The following is an 18,198-nucleotide window of genomic DNA, read 5'->3' as shown; positions in this document are numbered from 1 at the left end:
GCAGAATAGCCACACTCTTTTAAAAGTCCCTTATCTCATCATGACATATGTTGAGACATAGTTTATGAAATGACATTTTAAAAGTCGTGATCTCATCATGGCATATGTTACATGCTCTTTTTATCTCTACCACGTCTGCATAATCTAATTATTTTTTCCCGTTGCAACGGACGGGCATATTTGCTAGTACGTATCAACTATGGATCCGTCATCGGTGTTCCTCTACAAAGAGCACTACAGTAAACTACTTAGGGCAGAACACTGTATATCAGGCATAGTAGACGCATGAAACTGTAACTGTTCATGAACGAACGTTGCTGCGGATCGATTAGTTCCAGGCTACCAGCAGCATCATGCATCATGCATCACGCTGGTCGAGGAAAATCGCACGTTAACTCCGGTGGTTGTACAGGACCAACAAGTGTCCCATCAGATGCGTGTTAGCATCACTAGCAGTAGTATTAATTCAACTACCAGCAACGCCATTCCATCCGCCCGATCGCTCCTCATATACGACACGACGTCGACACAGGTCGCTGGAGTGTCATGCCTCAAGTTCAGACCTTTGCTTTCTCACCCTCTTGCTCCAGAGGTAAGCATTCCGGTGAACATTAGTAGTAGAATTTCTCAGATAGTTCGCGTGAATGCCTATAAATCAGCCCCTCCCCACCCAGAATCCCAGTATCCCACCACATCAATCAATAAGCCTCCAAGACCAAAAGTCCCCTGCATCTCCCGAGCGTCAGAGTTGAGCCAGAGTTTCCATAGCCATTCCGAGATATATTGCCATGCAACTCACCACCGTTCCATTTATTATGACACGCTCCATCATTGTCATATTGCTTTGCATGATCATGTAGTTGACATCGTATTTGTGGCAAAGCCACCGTCCATAATTCTTTCATACATGTCACTCACGAGTCATTGCACATCCCGGTACACCGTCGGCGGCATTCATATAGAGTCATATGTTGTTCTAAGTATAGAGTTGTAATTCTTGAGTTGTAAGTAAATAAAAGTGTGATGATCATCATTATTAGAGCATTGACCCAGTGAGGAAAGGATGATGGAGACTATGATTCCCCCACAAGTCGGGATGAGACTCCGGACTAAAGAAAAGAGGCCATAAAAAAGAGAAAAGGCGCAAATAAAAAAAATAAAAAAAGTGGCCATAAAAAAAGAGAAAAGGCTCAAATAGAAAAATAAAAAAAATGAGAGAAAAAGAGAGAAGGGGCAATGCTACTATCCTTTTACCACACTTGTGCTTCAAAGTAGCACCATGATCTTCATGATAGAGAGTCTCCTATGTTGTCACTTTCATATACTAGTGGGAATTTTACATTATAGAACTTGGCTTGTATATTCCAATGATGGGCCTCCTCAAGTGCCCTAGGTCTTCGTGAGAAAGCAAGTTGGATGCACACCCACTAGTTTCTTTTGTTGAGCTTTCATACACTTATAGCTCTAGTGCATCCGTTGCGTGGCAATCCCTACTCACTCACATTGATATCTATCGATGGGCACCTCCATAGGCCGTTGATACGCCTAGTTGATGTGAGACTATCTTCTTCCTTTTTTGTCTTCTCCACAACCACCATTCTATTTCACATATAGTGCTATATCCATGGCTCACGCTCATGTATTGCGTGAAGATTGAAAAAGTTTGAGAATGTCAAAAGTATGAAACAATTGCTTGGCTTGTCATCGGGGCTGTGCATGATTTAAATATTTTGTGTGGTGAAGAGAGAGCATAGCCAGACTATATGGTTTTTAGGGATAACTTTATTTTGCCATATTATTTTGAGAAGATATGATTGCTTTGTTAGTATGCGTGAAGTATTATTATTTTTATGTCAATATTAAACTTTCATCTTGAATCTTTCGGATCTGAATATTCATACCACAATTAAGAAGAATTACATTAAAATTATGCAAAGTAGAACTCCGCATCAAAAATTCTGTTTTTATCATTTACCTACTCGAGGACGAGCAGGAATTAAGCTTGGGGATACTTGATACGTCTCCAACGTATCTATAATTTTTGATTGCTCCATGCTATATTTTCTACTATTTTGGACATTATTGGGCTTTATTATCCACTTTTATATTATTTTTGGGACTAACCTATTAACCGGAGGCCCAGCCCAGAATTGCTGTTTTTTTGCCTATTTTAGAGTATCGCAAAAAAGGAAAATCAAATGGAGTCCAATTGACCTGAAACTTCATGTAACTTATTTTTGGAATGGAAGCAATCCAGAAGACTTGGAGTGTACGTAAGGGAAGCAACAAGGAAGGCATGAGGCAGGGGGGCGCGCCCACCCCCCTGGGCACGCCCCCAGCCTCGTGGGGCCCTCGTGGCTCCCCTGATGTATTTCTTCCGCCTATATATATACATATACCCAAAAACTATCGGAGAGCACAATAGATCGGGAGTTCCGCCGCCAGAAGCCTCCGTAGCCACCGAAAACCAATCTAGACCCGTTCTGGCACCCTGCCGGAGGGGTAATCCCTCTCCGGTGGCTATCTTCATCATCCCGGTGCTCTCCATGACGAGGAGGGATTAGTTCTCCCTCGGGGCTGAGGGTATGTACCAGTAGCTATGTGTTTGATCTCTCTTTCTCTCTCTCTCTCTCTCTCGTGTTCTTGACGTGGCACGATCTTGATGTATCATAAGCTTTGCTATTATAGTTGGATCCTATGATGTTTTCCCCCTCTACTCTCTTGTAATGAATTGAGTTTTCCCTTTAAAGTTATCTTATCGGATTGAGTCTTTAAGGATTTGAGAACACTTGATGTATGTCTTGCGCGGGATACCTGTGGTGACAATGGGGGATTCTATGATCCACTTGATGTATGTTTTGGTGATCAACTTGCGGGTTCCGTGACCTTGGGAATCTATGCATAGGGGTTGGCACACGTTTTCGTCGTGATTCTCCGGTAGAAACTTTGGGACACTCTTTGAGGTTCTATGTGTTGGTTGAATAGATGAATCTGAGATTGTGTGATGCATATCATATAATCATACCCACGGATACTTGAGGTGACATTGGAGTATCTAGGTGACATTAGGGTTTTGGTTGATTTGTGTCTTAAGGTGTTATTCTAGTACGAACTCTAGGGCTGTTTGTGACACTTATAGGAATAGCCCAACGGATTGATTGGAAAGAATAACTTTGAGGTGGTTTCGTATCCTACCATAATTTCTTCGTTTGTTCTCCGCTATTAGTAACTTTGGAGTGACTCTTTGTTGCATGTTGATGGATAGTTATGTGATCCAATTATGTTACTAGTGTTGAGAGAACTTGCACTAGTGAAAGTATCAACCCTAGGCCTTGTTTCCTAGCATTGCAATACCGTTTGTACTCACTTTCATCATTAGTTACCTTGCTGTTTTTATATTTTCAGATTACAAAAACCTTTATCTATCATCCATATACCACTTGTATCACCATCTCTTCGCCGAACTAGTGCACCTATATAATTTACCATTGTATTGGGTGTGTTGGGGACACAAAAGACTCTTTGTTATTTGGTTGCAAGGTTGCTTGAAAGAGACCATCTTCATCCTACGCCTCATACGGATTAATAAACCTTAGGTAGAAACCACTGCACTTGGAGGCCCAAAAACGTCTACAAAAAGAAGGTTGTGTAGTAGACATCAAGCGCCGAGTATAGGAAGAGATGATCCTCGGTCGGAAGTCGGAACATGGCATGTAAGCGTCGTCCGTTAGAGGAAACCAGCGATGTCGGGCTCGACAGAGATTGCGGTGAGAAAGAGAGGCGCCAGCAACATCGAGGGCTTGCAATGGTGGCCATGCGCCAGATGCTGGGTGGTCGATACGTTGACGAGTTTGGCTTTCTTCAAGTGCATCCCTTTTCAGTGTTCTCTAGGTCTCACGGCTCGAGGAGATAATGGAGAAGGACCAACACCAATGTTTCTTTCAGCTGTTTCAATTGCAAGAACAACACATCCATGTCAATTTGATTTTACTTGCTGATTCCCGCTGTGCCAATATATTATTTGAGCATCCAAGTTTTGCAGAAAATAAATGCGAAGAGGACAGTGAAGATGGGGCTCCACAAGAGTGGCTTGCCTTTTGGCATCACACGGCGCTGATGGCAAGCGTACAATATTTTCATCTAGCATCTGAAGTCTGAACATTAGTACGTATTTTCATGTGTGACGACTGAATCTCTCACTAAGAAAGGAGCTAGGTGATTGATATTCTCCAAACAAGTGCACATATATTAATTTAAGATCCTTGTGCCATGATCATCATCTCTCTTACTTACATTTACACTCTGGTACATGAAGAGGTGGACGGCCTGTAGCTTTTGACTATTTCAGGCACATTAAGAAAATGAGTAATTAATGCCTAATTTGCCTCCATACACAGCTATGTATATTTTGGTACCACATATTTACTGGATATGGAAAACACGGTGTGCAACGCTAGCTCAAGACAAGACACATCATTCTTCGGTCTAGCTCATCATGTGTACATCAATGCAGTTTGCTAAGACAAAAAATATTTTGTTGCCGCGCCTTAGGAAATCAAGTCATGATGAGAACATCATGTTTTTAGTTTTTGAAATGGCTTTTTAAAACCAATATTTCAAAATTGTGCCCAGGCACATCTGCACCTGGTAAACATAGCAGTAAAATTCAAAAAAGTCTGATACTTTTTTGCATGCAAGATGCTTGAGTGCGCCAGCTGCGTTCAAAAATTTGTGGGTAAATGACATCCATGGAGCTCACGCCAAAAATATAAATTCAACTATGAACAACACATATTTTCATAGTTCCTCATGGGACCAAAATTTGTCTTTTTGATCAGCTTGCACGAGCTCCTTGAATGTCCAAACTTCACTGAAGTTGGCATGGATATCACACTGTTCACACCGAGAGCATCTAGACGTAGGTGCAGAATAGCCACACTCTTTTAAAAGTCCCTTATCTCATCATGACATATGTTGAGACATAGTTTATGAAATGACATTTTAAAAGTCGTGATCTCATCATGGCATATGTTACATGCTCTTTTTATCTCTACCACGTCTGCATAATCTAATTATTTTTTCCCGTTGCAACGGACGGGCATATTTGCTAGTACGTATCAACTATGGATCCGTCATCGGTGTTCCTCTACAAAGAGCACTACAGTAAACTACTTAGGGCAGAACACTGTATATCAGGCATAGTAGACGCATGAAACTGTAACTGTTCATGAACGAACGTTGCTGCGGATCGATTAGTTCCAGGCTACCAGCAGCATCATGCATCATGCATCACGCTGGTCGAGGAAAATCGCACGTTAACTCCGGTGGTTGTACAGGACCAACAAGTGTCCCATCAGATGCGTGTTAGCATCACTAGCAGTAGTATTAATTCAACTACCAGCAACGCCATTCCATCCGCCCGATCGCTCCTCATATACGACACGACGTCGACACAGGTCGCTGGAGTGTCATGCCTCAAGTTCAGACCTTTGCTTTCTCACCCTCTTGCTCCAGAGGTAAGCATTCCGGTGAACATTAGTAGTAGAATTTCTCAGATAGTTCGCGTGAATGCCTATAAATCAGCCCCTCCCCACCCAGAATCCCAGTATCCCACCACATCAATCAATAAGCCTCCAAGACCAAAAGTCCCCTGCATCTCCCGAGCGTCAGAGTTGAGCCAGAGTTTGCTTGGGGAGATTAAACTTATTCCATCACGATGGCCTCGCAGGTGATCGAGGTTAACAGGGAGGGAGCGGAGGTGTACCACGGCGCGGCGTTGTGCGCCGAGAAGGCGGTGGAGCTGCTGGCCGAGACCAACATGCCGCTGGGCCTGCTGCCCCTGGCGGACATCGAGGAGGTCGGCTACAACCGCACCACGGGCTTCGTGTGGCTGCGCCAGAAGAAGGCGCTCACGCACACCTTCAAGCAGATCGGGAGGCTGGTCTCGTATGCCACCGAGGTGACGGCTTTAGTTGAAGACCGCAAGATGAAGCGCATCACGGGGGTTAAGAGCAAGGAGCTCCTCATCTGGGTCACCGTCTGCGACATGTACATCGACAAGAACGACCACTCAAAGATCACATTCAAGACGCCCACCGGACTGGGAAGGACCTTCCCCGTCACCGCCTACGGAAAGGACGACGACAACAAGAACGACGTGGCCAAATAAGTGACCACCGCCGGCATAAAGAGTATATCTTTTTGCGGGCATACAGAGTTTAACACTACGATGAATACTACATGTACTTATTTTCTATATATATGAACTTCTTTAATAAAGTGAGATTACGAAGTTGTAATACTCTACTTCGGTATTTTGCCGGATTTTAAATCGCCGCCGATCAGAAATGGCCGCTCGCTTTGCATGGCTCCTTAAATCACACGAAGTCGAGTTACTCATATCTAAGGCCAAGTCCAATGCGTCCATCCAATTGGACACTAATTTGGTCTGTTGTTTGTCCGTTTGGGACGGCTGGAGACGTGCCGTTGGGCTGCATCTTCCCAAATCTAGCCAGTGTACCCAACTGGCCAACCCATTTGGTCCGCGTGGCCGGTAGACGGCAAAATTTACATAATTTTTTAGACTTCCATACATATAAATCCAATTAAAAAGAGAACATTGAAGATAGTTAAACAAAATAAATCACATAGCTTACAACCAAATAATAAATAGTAGTTTACAACCAAATAAAAATCTCATAGCTTACAAACAGATAAATTTTAATTGTTACAAGTACATTGATAGAAAAAGAGCTGGTATATCTATTGGTTGACAAGATGACTCCATATATGCTCAACCAAATAATTTTGAAGTTGAAAGTGAGTTGCTTAATCACGCATTTCAGTATGAAATTGGGTGAACTTTGCAAATGTTAATGGGCATGCTCAACTCAACATTAAAATCAAACTCTTGATCGAATATGTGGTCATCACGCTCATCCTCTGCAATTATTGAAAAGAGAGGTAACATGTACTTTGGTAGCAAGACAAGAAGCGCTAGTAACAAAGGTGCAACAAGGTGGTCCAATATTTTTTGTAATAAACGACAAGCCTGAAAAATCTATAATAATAAGCAAAGTGTTGTCGAGGACGCATGGGAATTACCGTCTAGTCATTTTTCATGATGTTTAGTAGATTTGCGTTCTCTACATTGATTATTGGATTTGTTGGTGGACCAGTGCTTTTACTTGAACAAGCATCCCACCTATGATTATCCTCTCTCGCAAGCATTCGTAACTACGAAAGAAGAATAAATATAAATCTAACCGTAGTATGAAACATATGGATCCAAATCAACCCCTTACGAATAAAGCATGAACTAGGGTTTAAGCTTTTTTCACTAGCAATCCATCATCTACTTATTACTCGACAAAGCCTTCCCTTAGTCCCAAGTATGGTGAAGTGTCTTGTATTCAACATTTACATGACACCAATAAATAAAGCAACAACATACATATCATCAAAATATTGAACGAATACCAATTTCACATGATTATTTATAACAAGACTTCTCTCATGTCCTTAAGAAGAAAAGCAACTATTCACAAATCATATTCACGTTTGGCATCAGATTGGTATTGAGTATCATGAAGGACCTGAACACAATAATTTTCCACCAAGTAAACCAACTATCATGAACTACAAGATGTAATCAACACTACTAGCAACCCACATGTATCAATATGAGGTTTTGAGAACAATATTGAATACAAAAGATGAACTAGGGTTTGAGATGAGATAGATGATGGTGAAGATGTTGATGAAGATTGGTACTGCCATGATGGGAGGATCGTTCATTATGTCGATGGCTTTGATTTCCCCTCCCGGAGGGAAGTTTTTCCGGTGGAATCGCTCCACGAAAGAGCAAAAGTGCTCCTGTCCAGGTTCCGCCTTGAGACGGCAGCGCTTCGTGTCGAAAGTCTTCTTCTTTTTTCAGGGCAAATGGCCTCATATAGTAGAAGATGGGCACCGGAGGCCTGCCAAGGGGCTCACAAGGTCATGGAGCATGCCAATGGGGCAGGGCGCGCGCCCTCAGCTTGTCGCTCCCTGGTGCCCCCCCCCCCCCCCCCCCCCCCCGCGCGCCCCTCCAGGTATTTCTTCTGCCAATATTTTTTATACATTCCAAAACAATTCTTCTTAAATTTCAAGTCGTTTGGAGTTGTGTAGAATAGCTATTTCTGTCGTTGCCTTTTTTAGTCCAGCAGCCTGCAATCTCCCTCTTCATGTGAAACTTGGGAAAAAAAGAGAAAAACGGCGTAAGAATACTATCATAAAGTGAAATAATGATCCAAAACATAATAATAACAGTAGAAAAACATCATGCAAAACGGACGTACCATGCCACCACCAACTTCACAACCAGCTCATTTTCAAAATAGCACCTTCGAGGTTCCCGTCTCCCCCCACCTTCACATTTGGCCTGTCGAATCAAACTTCCCGTTTATCTAGGCAATTGATTGTGTCATCCTGATCCACCACTCCTGCCATGACACGATTGCTTCTTATTCCCCGTAGATACAATAGTGCAACCAGACGACTTTGGGTAGGTAGGATCCTTAGCAGCCCCCTTGATCACCCACATCGCCAGTAGGTGCCATCAAGTGCGTTCTTCCGATGATCTTGTCGTAAAGGATTTTTGCGCACCATAATAGGATATGAAGTTGTCATCTTTCTGGGTGGCTTTAAGGGCGGCACCCGGGAGTCGTCTTTCCTTTCATCCTCAACCTTGACAAACATACACGACAGGGACTTGGTGTCCTGATGAGAGACATGATACGGGCGTAGACTCATATTACTCTCATGCATAGAAGGGACGATAGCGCGATCGCCTGCATTGTCGCATAACACCAAACATGGCGCATAGCTAGACTTTCAAGCATCGTGAGACTAGGGGGCAAGCAATAGACATGTGCATACATTTTTCCATTTTTTCCATTCAGCTGCTGTGACAACGGCTTTCTTTGCACATAAAAAAACATGCCCAGATTATTCATAGCACACAAAAGGGCGGGGGCACTAGATATTATCTGGTGGTTGGAAGGAAGACATCCTGTTTGCTTTACATTTTTCAAAAAAAAAGTAACTGAAAGTTCAACTAACTTGATTTTCTTTATTTTCCAAAGTTTAAAAATTCTGAATGTTTGAGTTTCAATGTACAAAGTAGATTTTCTCAAACTTCTGAATTCCAATAGTTGGATGTAGATTTTTTTGGAGGTTTTGAACATGATGAATGTTGACAGAAATGGAGAGCAATCAATGTTTGACTTTTTCTGAATGGAAACTTTCTACCTGAAAATTAACATGTTAGTAGTACTCCATCCATTCCATACTGTAGTGCGTATAGATTTTTGAAAATCAAACTTTGCAAACGTTGACCAAATTCATAGAGAAAATTATTTATATGTACAATACCAGATATATAAAATAGGGAAGTACATCTTATAATGAATCTAAAGATATATTTGGCATTCTAGATGTAAATGTTTTTCTCCACAAACTTTGTTAGAGTTTGCGAGGATTTATTTTTAAAAAAATCTATACGTACTACATCATAGAACAGAGGGAGTGGCATTTATGTGAACACATGATGGATTTTAGAATTTTTAAAAACTAAAAACAATCTCTTCTTTAGGATATGGTTTAATTGGCAAAAAATGGATTAAACTTGTTTCTAAATAACCACATGTCATAATTCCTTAATATAAACCCAATCAAATGTATTTATCGAGGATGATTTAGGGACACATTTTAAACTATGTACAAATAAGAGCAATTTTATCCAAAGGAACGTAATTAAATCACATGAACATGCATCTCCAAATGTAGCTACCTTGGAATATTACAGTTTAGTTTCTGAACTTATTCGAAATGACCACCACGCACGCCAGTAACAATCACAACTACACTCGTATCTTGGCCTTGGGTATCAATCCTATGATTTCTGCAATCTTGAGCTTCTTTCTGGCATACTGCACATACGTCTTTGGCAGCGCACACTGAAATTGGACAGAATGAGCTATTAGGTACATAACCTCAAAGGGAAACAATATTACCTACCAATATCTATACAGAATACCTTGAATCTAACTTCCCAGGAAATTAACTCAAGGGCTATCGAATTCGGAATCTATACACTGAAATTAGGAGTGACATCTGATGTAAGGTTATGGTCTACATAGCAGCTCACAATGTATGCGAAACCAAACCACATTGTACTTCCTTACTGATATCCTGCATGCACTGCCGAAACTACAAGGAAAGATGACCGAAGCAGCTTGCAACGTAAGAGATATATTAATTTACCAATGAAAACACGAAGAGAAACTACAAGGAAATATGCTAGTAGTGTGCTATATCGTGCTACGTGTTACTCCCTCTGTAAGCAAATATAATACTTTTAGATCACTTAGATCACTATATTGTTTACAGAGGGAGTATTATTGAGACATCGTAATGGCGGGCAAATGGTTTAGTCAACGCCTCTCCTCTTCCTGAGCGCCGGCGGCCACCCCACCCCGCCGGCCACCACTCCAGTGCCGGCATCCACCCATCTCCCCCCCCCCCTTTTCCTCTCCCATCGGCCTGCGATGGCCTAGCGGGTTTCTCTCTCCGGCTCGGCGGGTTCCTTGAGTTCCTCCACCCCGGCGTGTCCCTCCCCCCCTCCCCCCCCCCCCCCCCCCCCCGCAGCGCCCCCCGCTCCGCTCGCTGCTTGTGCTCTTTGACGTGCTTGGGACGGCGTTTGGGCCAATCACGCGGGGGGGGGGGGGGGGGGAGGGGGGGACCTTCGGGGAGCGTCTTCCTCTGCTACCGCCGCCGGCTGCATCGGGTGGCAAAGGCCGGGCCGTCGGCCCCGGAGTCCGGCATCTCCTTCCCCGCCCGCTCAACACTGCCGCTTCGGCCTGACGCTGCCCTCCTCCAGGCCACCGCAGTCGAACATCCCGGCGTGTCTCCATGGCTGCTGCTACAACTGTGGCGACGACGGCCACATCTCGAGGGAGCGAAAACATGTTTTAGAGCCTATGCACCCGGGTACTCCTTATCCAACCACTCATTCCTGCATCACGATTCGTGCAAGTAATTTTCTCTTTTTTGTTTCTCTCATATAGAACATGTATTTGTACCTCAACTTTGCAGCACAACAAAGCTTTCTATGTAGAATGTGGGATAAAACTTACAGATTTTTTGGTCCACCATAAATATTCAAAATGTGATTTGTTTGATTAAAAAAATCTTATTTTTCATATTTATGTCGGACAAAAAAATCTAAAAGTTTTATCTCACATTCTAGTTACAAAGTTATGTTGTACTGCAAAGTTTCATGTTCAAGACATGTTTTATATGAGAGGAACAAAAAAGAGAAAATTCCATTTAATAAGGTAGTTGTGTAGCACAGATTTCAAAGCAACATTGGAGTGCTAAGATAGTGAGGCCCGGGTGCATAAGCTCACAAAATCTGCATTCCTCGAGGGAGTGTTGGAAGAAGACAGTTTGTGTGCGATGTGGTGACGAGGGGCACATTGCCAGGGAGTGATAGCTACCGCGGGATTCTTCATCGTCTGGTGGTGGGCGCACTCGCCCAGTGGTTTGGGTCCGGGGCTCCGCCGAGCTACCGCCGGCGCCAGCCCAGAGGCGCGGCGGCCTGAATGTTGTGGGAGCCATGCGCGCAGCTGCGGCGGCAGACTCAAAGCCGTCGGGCTCCTTGCCGACTGCGGGCACAACGCTCCCCCTCCCGCCCCGGGCCCTCCCTCGCCTGAGGCGGCAGGGCTGCTCGCACCTGGAGCCAAGTCGCCCAAGGCTCGGTCTTACCGATGGGAAGTGTTGTGGGGCCTGGGTTGTCGGCCCGTTTGCCAGTCAGGTGGATGCGGTGGAGATGGTTGCCCCGGTGGATCCCGATGTGGGTATGGACTGCTACTTCCTGGAAGCTTCTGAGGATCTGCGGCGAATGGGGGAAGATCTGGCGCGGGCAGTCGTGGTCACCATCACAGGTTTGCGGCCACCAGTAGATCTGGCCGACACGGCGGCTGCACTCCATGCCGAGTTTGGCATTGGCCCGGATGACATGTCCATCCGCCCCTTCTTCCCGGATGATTTCCTCGTCATCTGCGAGCACCCCATCATCAGACAGCTCATGGTGGACCGTGGGCACGCCCCTGGCCAGGGCTTTGCTCTCTCTATCCGGCCGAGGATGCGGGAGGCGCAGGCAACAGGTGCGGTGCTCCCGTTCCTTGTCCCGCTGGAGCTGCGTGGAGTGCCGGCGCACGATTGGACGCGATGAACGAGGGAGCTGGTCCTTCGGGGTTGTGGCTTCGTGATGCAGGTGGCGGACTGTACGGCCCAGCAGTACGACATGGCGGGGTTTCGAGTCTGGCTGAAGACGGCGGACCCATGCAGGATTCCTCGGCGACGCCTCCTGTTCATCCCGGAGCCGGTGGGCATTCCGGGAGCCCTTGACACACTTTGGTATCCAATCGATATCAGGCTGCTTGCGCCTCCGGTTAGGGCTGAGTCGGTCTGCGGTGACAGTCAGCCTCCTCCGCCGCCGCCGCCATCGCCGCCGTCTGGTGGCCCTCCGTACGGCGAGGCTTCGGGGAAATCTGGTCAGGCCCTTCCTGCGAGTAGTGCGCTCATGGAGCTCAAGAGCCCGCGCCTCTGCAGGCGCCGGCGCCGGCTGAGCCGCCGGCAAGGAGGACGTACCATGGGGAGGTGACCAGGCCGGCGCAGACGCTGGCGGGGACGATGCACCACGGTGAGGTGGCTCGGGTGGAATGTGAGCACGTGCCTAGCCCACTTTCTAGCTGTGGTGCGATCATCATGGGTGCTGCTCCCGTCAGCCAAAGCGAGGTGGGCCAGCGGGCGCTTTTGACCGGCCAAGGAGTGCGGGCCGTTGCCCCGTCATCTTATGGTTCAAATCAGGCGGAGACTGAGCCAGGCTTCAGAGGTGTGCGGGCAAGTGGACAGCAAACCCCTCCCTCGGTTTGCCAACCAAAGAGATTCTTGCAGGAAGTGGGCCAGCCCGGATCGCCGTTGGACAAGACCAGCTATGGAGCATGTTGGGATCCGACAAGGGTGGATCAGGATGAGAGCTCAGGATTCGTGGGCTAAAAGTGGGGTCGCTACTGATCCAGGCGCTACTTTTGAGGACGCCATGGCGTGCAGTTTCTGCTCTTCGGATTCCGACGGCACAGCTACTCATGTTCGCATGCATGTGGGGGATACGGTCTGCGTGAGTCTGTCGGGCGGATTGGGCAGCCCACCAGTCCGCAGCTGATTGGGGGGGGGCGTGTAACTCATGCACGTCGGCTGGGGGACGAATCTCCCTGGATTGTTGCCGCTGCTGCACAGTAAGCCAACCGAGGCGAAGGAGGGGACCAGGAAGCGGCATAGGAGGAAGCGAGGGGCGTGGGACGTGGATCCAATGCAACTAAGCAGCAGAACATGCTAATCCGAAAGCTCTGCCTGGCAAATGAGGGCGAGATCATTAGCGATGACGCGTTGCAGATGTATGTGAAGCTGTTCGACCAACCGCTATCTGATGGCCATATCAGAGTGATCCTTGCTCTGTTTGGATGGGAGGCCTCTGCTCTACCGATGTTTGAGCATAATGTTGTGGTGACAAACCAGCTCTAGGGATGCTCCACGGTGGTCTCGTGTAGGCTATAACAATGAATGTTGATCCTTTCAAAACGCTAGTGTGGAACGTTTGGGGACTCAACAGCCTTGCCCGACGTAGTGCCATCTATCAAGTGGTAGCGGCGGCCAATCCGAGCATAGTTTGTTTTCAAGAGACGAAATTAGAGGTTGTGACGGTGGAGCTGGTGACTCACTGCCTCGGAAATAAATTTGAAAGTTTCTTCTACTTGCCAGCAGTAGGAACGAGGGGAGGAATTCTGCTGGCATGGGATGCCTCGGTGGTTGCTATCTTGCATCCACACTACACGGAGAATGCCTTAACGACCCTAGTCAATCACTTGGGTGGAGCACAATGGTGGATTACCGGTGTCTACGGACCGCAACATGACCATGAAAAGATCGCCTTCATGCAAGAGAAAATCGACATACGAGAACTCATAGCCGGACCATGGACGGTGCTGGGTGACTACAACCTCTTGGTGAACCCGGAAGAGAAGAACAACTCCCTCATTAATAGGCGGATGATGGCGCATTTTCGGACAAAGCTCAACTTCCTAGAGTTGAAGGAACTTTACCTGAATGCAAAGAGATACTCATGGTTGAATGAGAGGGAGCATGCGACTTTGGAACGAATTGACCGTGTCTTTGCCACAGCGTCTTGGGAGGAGTTGTACCCAATGTGCCAACTCACCGAGCTGGGTTCGGCTGTGTCCGACCACTGTCCTCTGCTACTTGACCTTAATGATGACTTGTGCATGGGGCGGAGATTCAAATTCAAGGCCTTCTGGACCATGGCCGAGGGTTTCATGCAAATGGTGCAGGATGCGTGGAGTTCAGTTCCAAGCGAGGGCAACCCTTATGTTGTGCTTGCATGCAAAGCTGAGGGCAACCGCGAAGAGCCTAAAAAATGGAGTGATCGCTGGATAGGTAATGTTAAACTGCAGATTGGCATAGCTATGGAGGTCATTCTCGGCTGGACAAAGATATGGAAACGAGAGCGCGGACGGAGCAGGAGGGTGCACTACGGAAACAGCTCAAGAGGAAACTACTAGGCCTCTGCTCGCTGGAGCGTACCATCGCACGCCAAAGGTCAAGGATCCTCGTCCTACGAAAGGGGGATGCCAACACCAGTTTCTTTCACCAGAGTACGTATTCTAGCCATGTGGGAGATCTTGAAACATTGCAATGCAATTGTGTTCGAAGGAGCTACACCATTGATTAATCATGTGCTCTGTCGCTTCACGGAGGAAGGACGGAGTTGGAAACAAGCGGGTCTACTCAAAGGCGACCTTACTGACTTCTTTAACCAGGTGGAACGGCGGGCTAGTGCGGCAAGTTAGCTTATGAGTAGAGAGTAGATAGTAGGGTAGAGGTGGTGATGTTGTTCATGTAAAATCGTGTAACAATGTCGTGGAGGGGCTCTTTCACCCCATTCCTTCTTTAATTTATATAGTACGCACACTCGTGCGTATTCGAGAAAATTGAGACATCCTACACTGATTTATTTAGTGAGGCAGTTCTAAGCGCGCTATAGTGTGCTATTAGCAGCGCTATAGCGCCCCATCTTTTTCAGTGACTAGAACATGTCAAAGAATATGGGTACTCAGGAAATCTGGCAGAAACCTGTTTACACATACAAAAAAGGGATAGTACACGTTTTTTTGGAGCAGTCTGTCTGTGGACCATTTGTTTTGTTTTTAAATAAACTTGCTCCTTTAAAAAATTGTATCAGTAATTCACTATACAAAACTATTTCTATTTCATTTTAACTGAAATGTCTTTTTCTTCTACAGAGCACATTATGAGATTTTCCACGATTTGCTGCAAACACACATTTTTAAACTTTGCTTAATCTCCGCAGGATGTGACACTCATTTTCGCATTTCACCAAGAAGCTCAGGCTCCTAGAACTTGGAGGTTACTCGCATAAAGCTGTTCTAAGAAGAATAGGAAATGCATTCATACTCCCTCAAGTGTTTCAAGCTTTCAAAAGACAGATGAAACAAATAATTGCTGCCACCCATTTCAAAGTTAAGGAGAAGAATGAACTGGTTACCATTTGCATGAGTACATAGATGAAATGTAGATGAATTACTAAGCTGAAAGTAATGGATACGCATGCTTACTTTATTACGAAGGACCAGCCCCTGATAGTCGCTCAAGGACGCAAGCAAACAGAGGTCCGAGTCGAAATACCAGTCCAGGGCTTCATCTTTGATGCAACGACAGAGGTAAGAATTGTCCAAGATAAGCTCCGGGGGGTATATGTGTTTTCCTTTCAGTAACTGCACAGAAGGCCAAATGATTAAGCTAAATGATCACTGATTTAAATATTCTGAGCAATATCTCGCTAAATGAAATCAATGTACAATCAATCGACATAGTCCGATAAACGGATTTTAAGGGCTACGCAATTTTGCCATAGCACGCTGTTTTTGTGTGTATATGATTGGTAGATAGATAGATACACAAATAGGAGGTAGCATTGCTATGTGACAAACCAGGCAAGCTTTGATGTGATAACGTGCATGATTTCCACGGAGCCTGTTCACCTCCTCTTCATCCAATCGAGTCTCGGTGTCAATTTTAGGTGTGCGAGACTTGAGCACTTTATATGCTCTCCGGAATTCCTCATGGATGATATCATCCAGCACTTCATAATCTCTAACTCGTCCATTGACATCTGGTCCGCTCAAGAATTCATAATCTCTAACTCGTCCCTTGACATCTGGTACGCTCAAGAACCTGTCGACTTCGTATTCAGTCTGGTAGCTGCAATTGGGCGAAGCGCCAGGCCAGGATCTCATGGTACCTGGACTCGTACTCGTCCGAAGGCTCGTAGAGGGATTCGGGCAACGGCCCCGGAAGTCGGGGTGCTTCTACTCCCTCTGTTCCTAAATACTTGTCTTTCTAGGCATTTCAACAAATGACTACATACGGAACAAAATGAGTGAATCTATACTCTAAAATATGTCTACATACATCCGTATGTAGTAGTCATTTAAAATGTCTAGAAAGACAAATATTTAGAAACGGAGGGAGTATCTGATTCGGACAACGATTCGCCTCCTTCACCAGTCACCACGGCGCCAGCGGAGGATCCTTGGCGATGAGGTTTGTTGCGGCGGCGGCGCCTCTTCTTTCAGATCTGCGGCATATGCAGGGCATCGATGTACGGAGAAATTCGAAACTTTTTGCGGGCTGGGCGCCCATTAATGCAGGCCCATTCGCTTTAGAGGGTGTTTGTTTTCAGGGACTTATTGGTCTAGGGATTTAAAAAAGTTCATATAAGTTCCATCTAAACCAAACAGGAGGGACTTATAGGGACTTAAAGTGAGCATTTGGGACTTATGAAATAAGACTCTCAAGGAGGGACTTATAGAGAGTTATAGTTGTAATATGGTCTTATAGAGACTTATAAGTCCGAGGAACCAAACAGGTAAGGACTTTTTAGGGACTTGGGACTTATAAGTTGGGACTAAAAAAAGTCCTATGACTTATGAACCAAACAGGGCCTTAGAGTTCTTTTTTTGTTTGGGTTTTGAGTAAAATAAAGAATACACGCTAGCAGAAAAAAAGGCCAATGCTAGGGTTGTTGCAGATGTGTTGCATTTGACCACTACTAGGCCCCCAAAGGTTTGTAGCTAGCCCCGACCTGTTGGCCGCGGACTCTCAATTCGGCCACCTCATCACATTCTATTGCCTCCTATGAATCCACGACGGTAAAAAGTACACCACCACCACCACCAAATTATTTCGTTCAAATCCCACCATGCATTTGTCTTTTCTTCATTAGCATAGCCCACTATACTTCTACGGGAAGTCTTACTGCTTGGATATACTACTTCCGTTGTTATAAGATGTTGGGGCATTTTAAGCACCTGATTAAATTAAACTGCCCCAGTAAAAAGAGGAAAGCTCTATCCCAAGCTAGCCGTCGCCTCCCAAAAAGGTAGGGTTCTTTGCCTCCCGCTGGCGCCAGCGCCGATACATCGCGTCTCCGGTGGCCTTAGGGCCATGGAGGCAGAGTGGATCTTGGACCTTATCGGTGGGAGCGCTCCGTTTTTAGATCTTTTTTCGAGCTTTGTTAGGGTTTGTGTCCTTCTCAGGAAGGCGAGACGGCGGCGCCTCCCTGGAGATGGAATAAAGGTCTCCCACCTAGCCACCATTCCGGTGATGCGTGTAGCATCATTGGTGGGCGTGTGGAAGTGTCTCTCCAGTGGATCTGTTTTCGGTGGATTTGCACTCTTCATTCGTAGCAGTTGCTGTTCTGGTGTGTTGGTTCTATGGGGCATTAGCACGACGACTTCCAAACTGTCTACTACAATAAGGTTTGCCCAGCTCCGGTAAGGGAGGGGCGATAATAGTGTGCGCATTCGGCTCGCTTCAGTGCTTGTAGTCGTTGCTAGGTGGTCTACGGATCTAAATGTATTTTTTATTATTTGTAATGTTTGTTGTGCTACCATGATTGAAGATGAATAGATTGAAAATTTTCTCGTAAAATATAAAATAAATTAAACTACCCCAACGTCTTATATTTAGGAATGGACGTAGTTGATAACAAATCAT

General features: G+C 45.7%; 1 protein-coding gene across 1 annotated transcript; it reads left to right on the top strand.

Annotated features, from left to right (window-relative positions):
• The first annotated feature begins 5,609 nt into the window (after nucleotides 1-5,609).
• Nucleotides 5,610-6,288, top strand: LOC125549599 (uncharacterized). Its single transcript, XM_048712962.2, has one exon. It carries the CDS (start codon nucleotides 5,717-5,719, stop codon nucleotides 6,167-6,169), a length of 453 nt encoding a protein of 150 aa, XP_048568919.1. The 5' UTR covers nucleotides 5,610-5,716; the 3' UTR covers nucleotides 6,170-6,288.
• Nucleotides 6,289-18,198: the final 11,910 nt, after the last annotated feature.

Source organism: Triticum urartu, chromosome 3A (assembly GCF_056163025.1).
Source record: "Triticum urartu cultivar PI428250 chromosome 3A, HENAU_Tu73, whole genome shotgun sequence".
In the NCBI taxonomy this organism is placed as follows: Eukaryota; Viridiplantae; Streptophyta; class Magnoliopsida; order Poales; family Poaceae; genus Triticum; species Triticum urartu.
Note: the sequence above shows the minus strand (reverse complement) of the source record. Positions and strands in the feature narration are given on the sequence as shown.

Bases quoted from the DNA above. Each gene is read 5' to 3' on its own strand.
- LOC125549599 (XM_048712962.2), top strand. From the start codon at position 5,717: ATGGCCTCGCAGGTGATCGAGGTTAACAGGGAGGGAGCGGAGGTGTAC.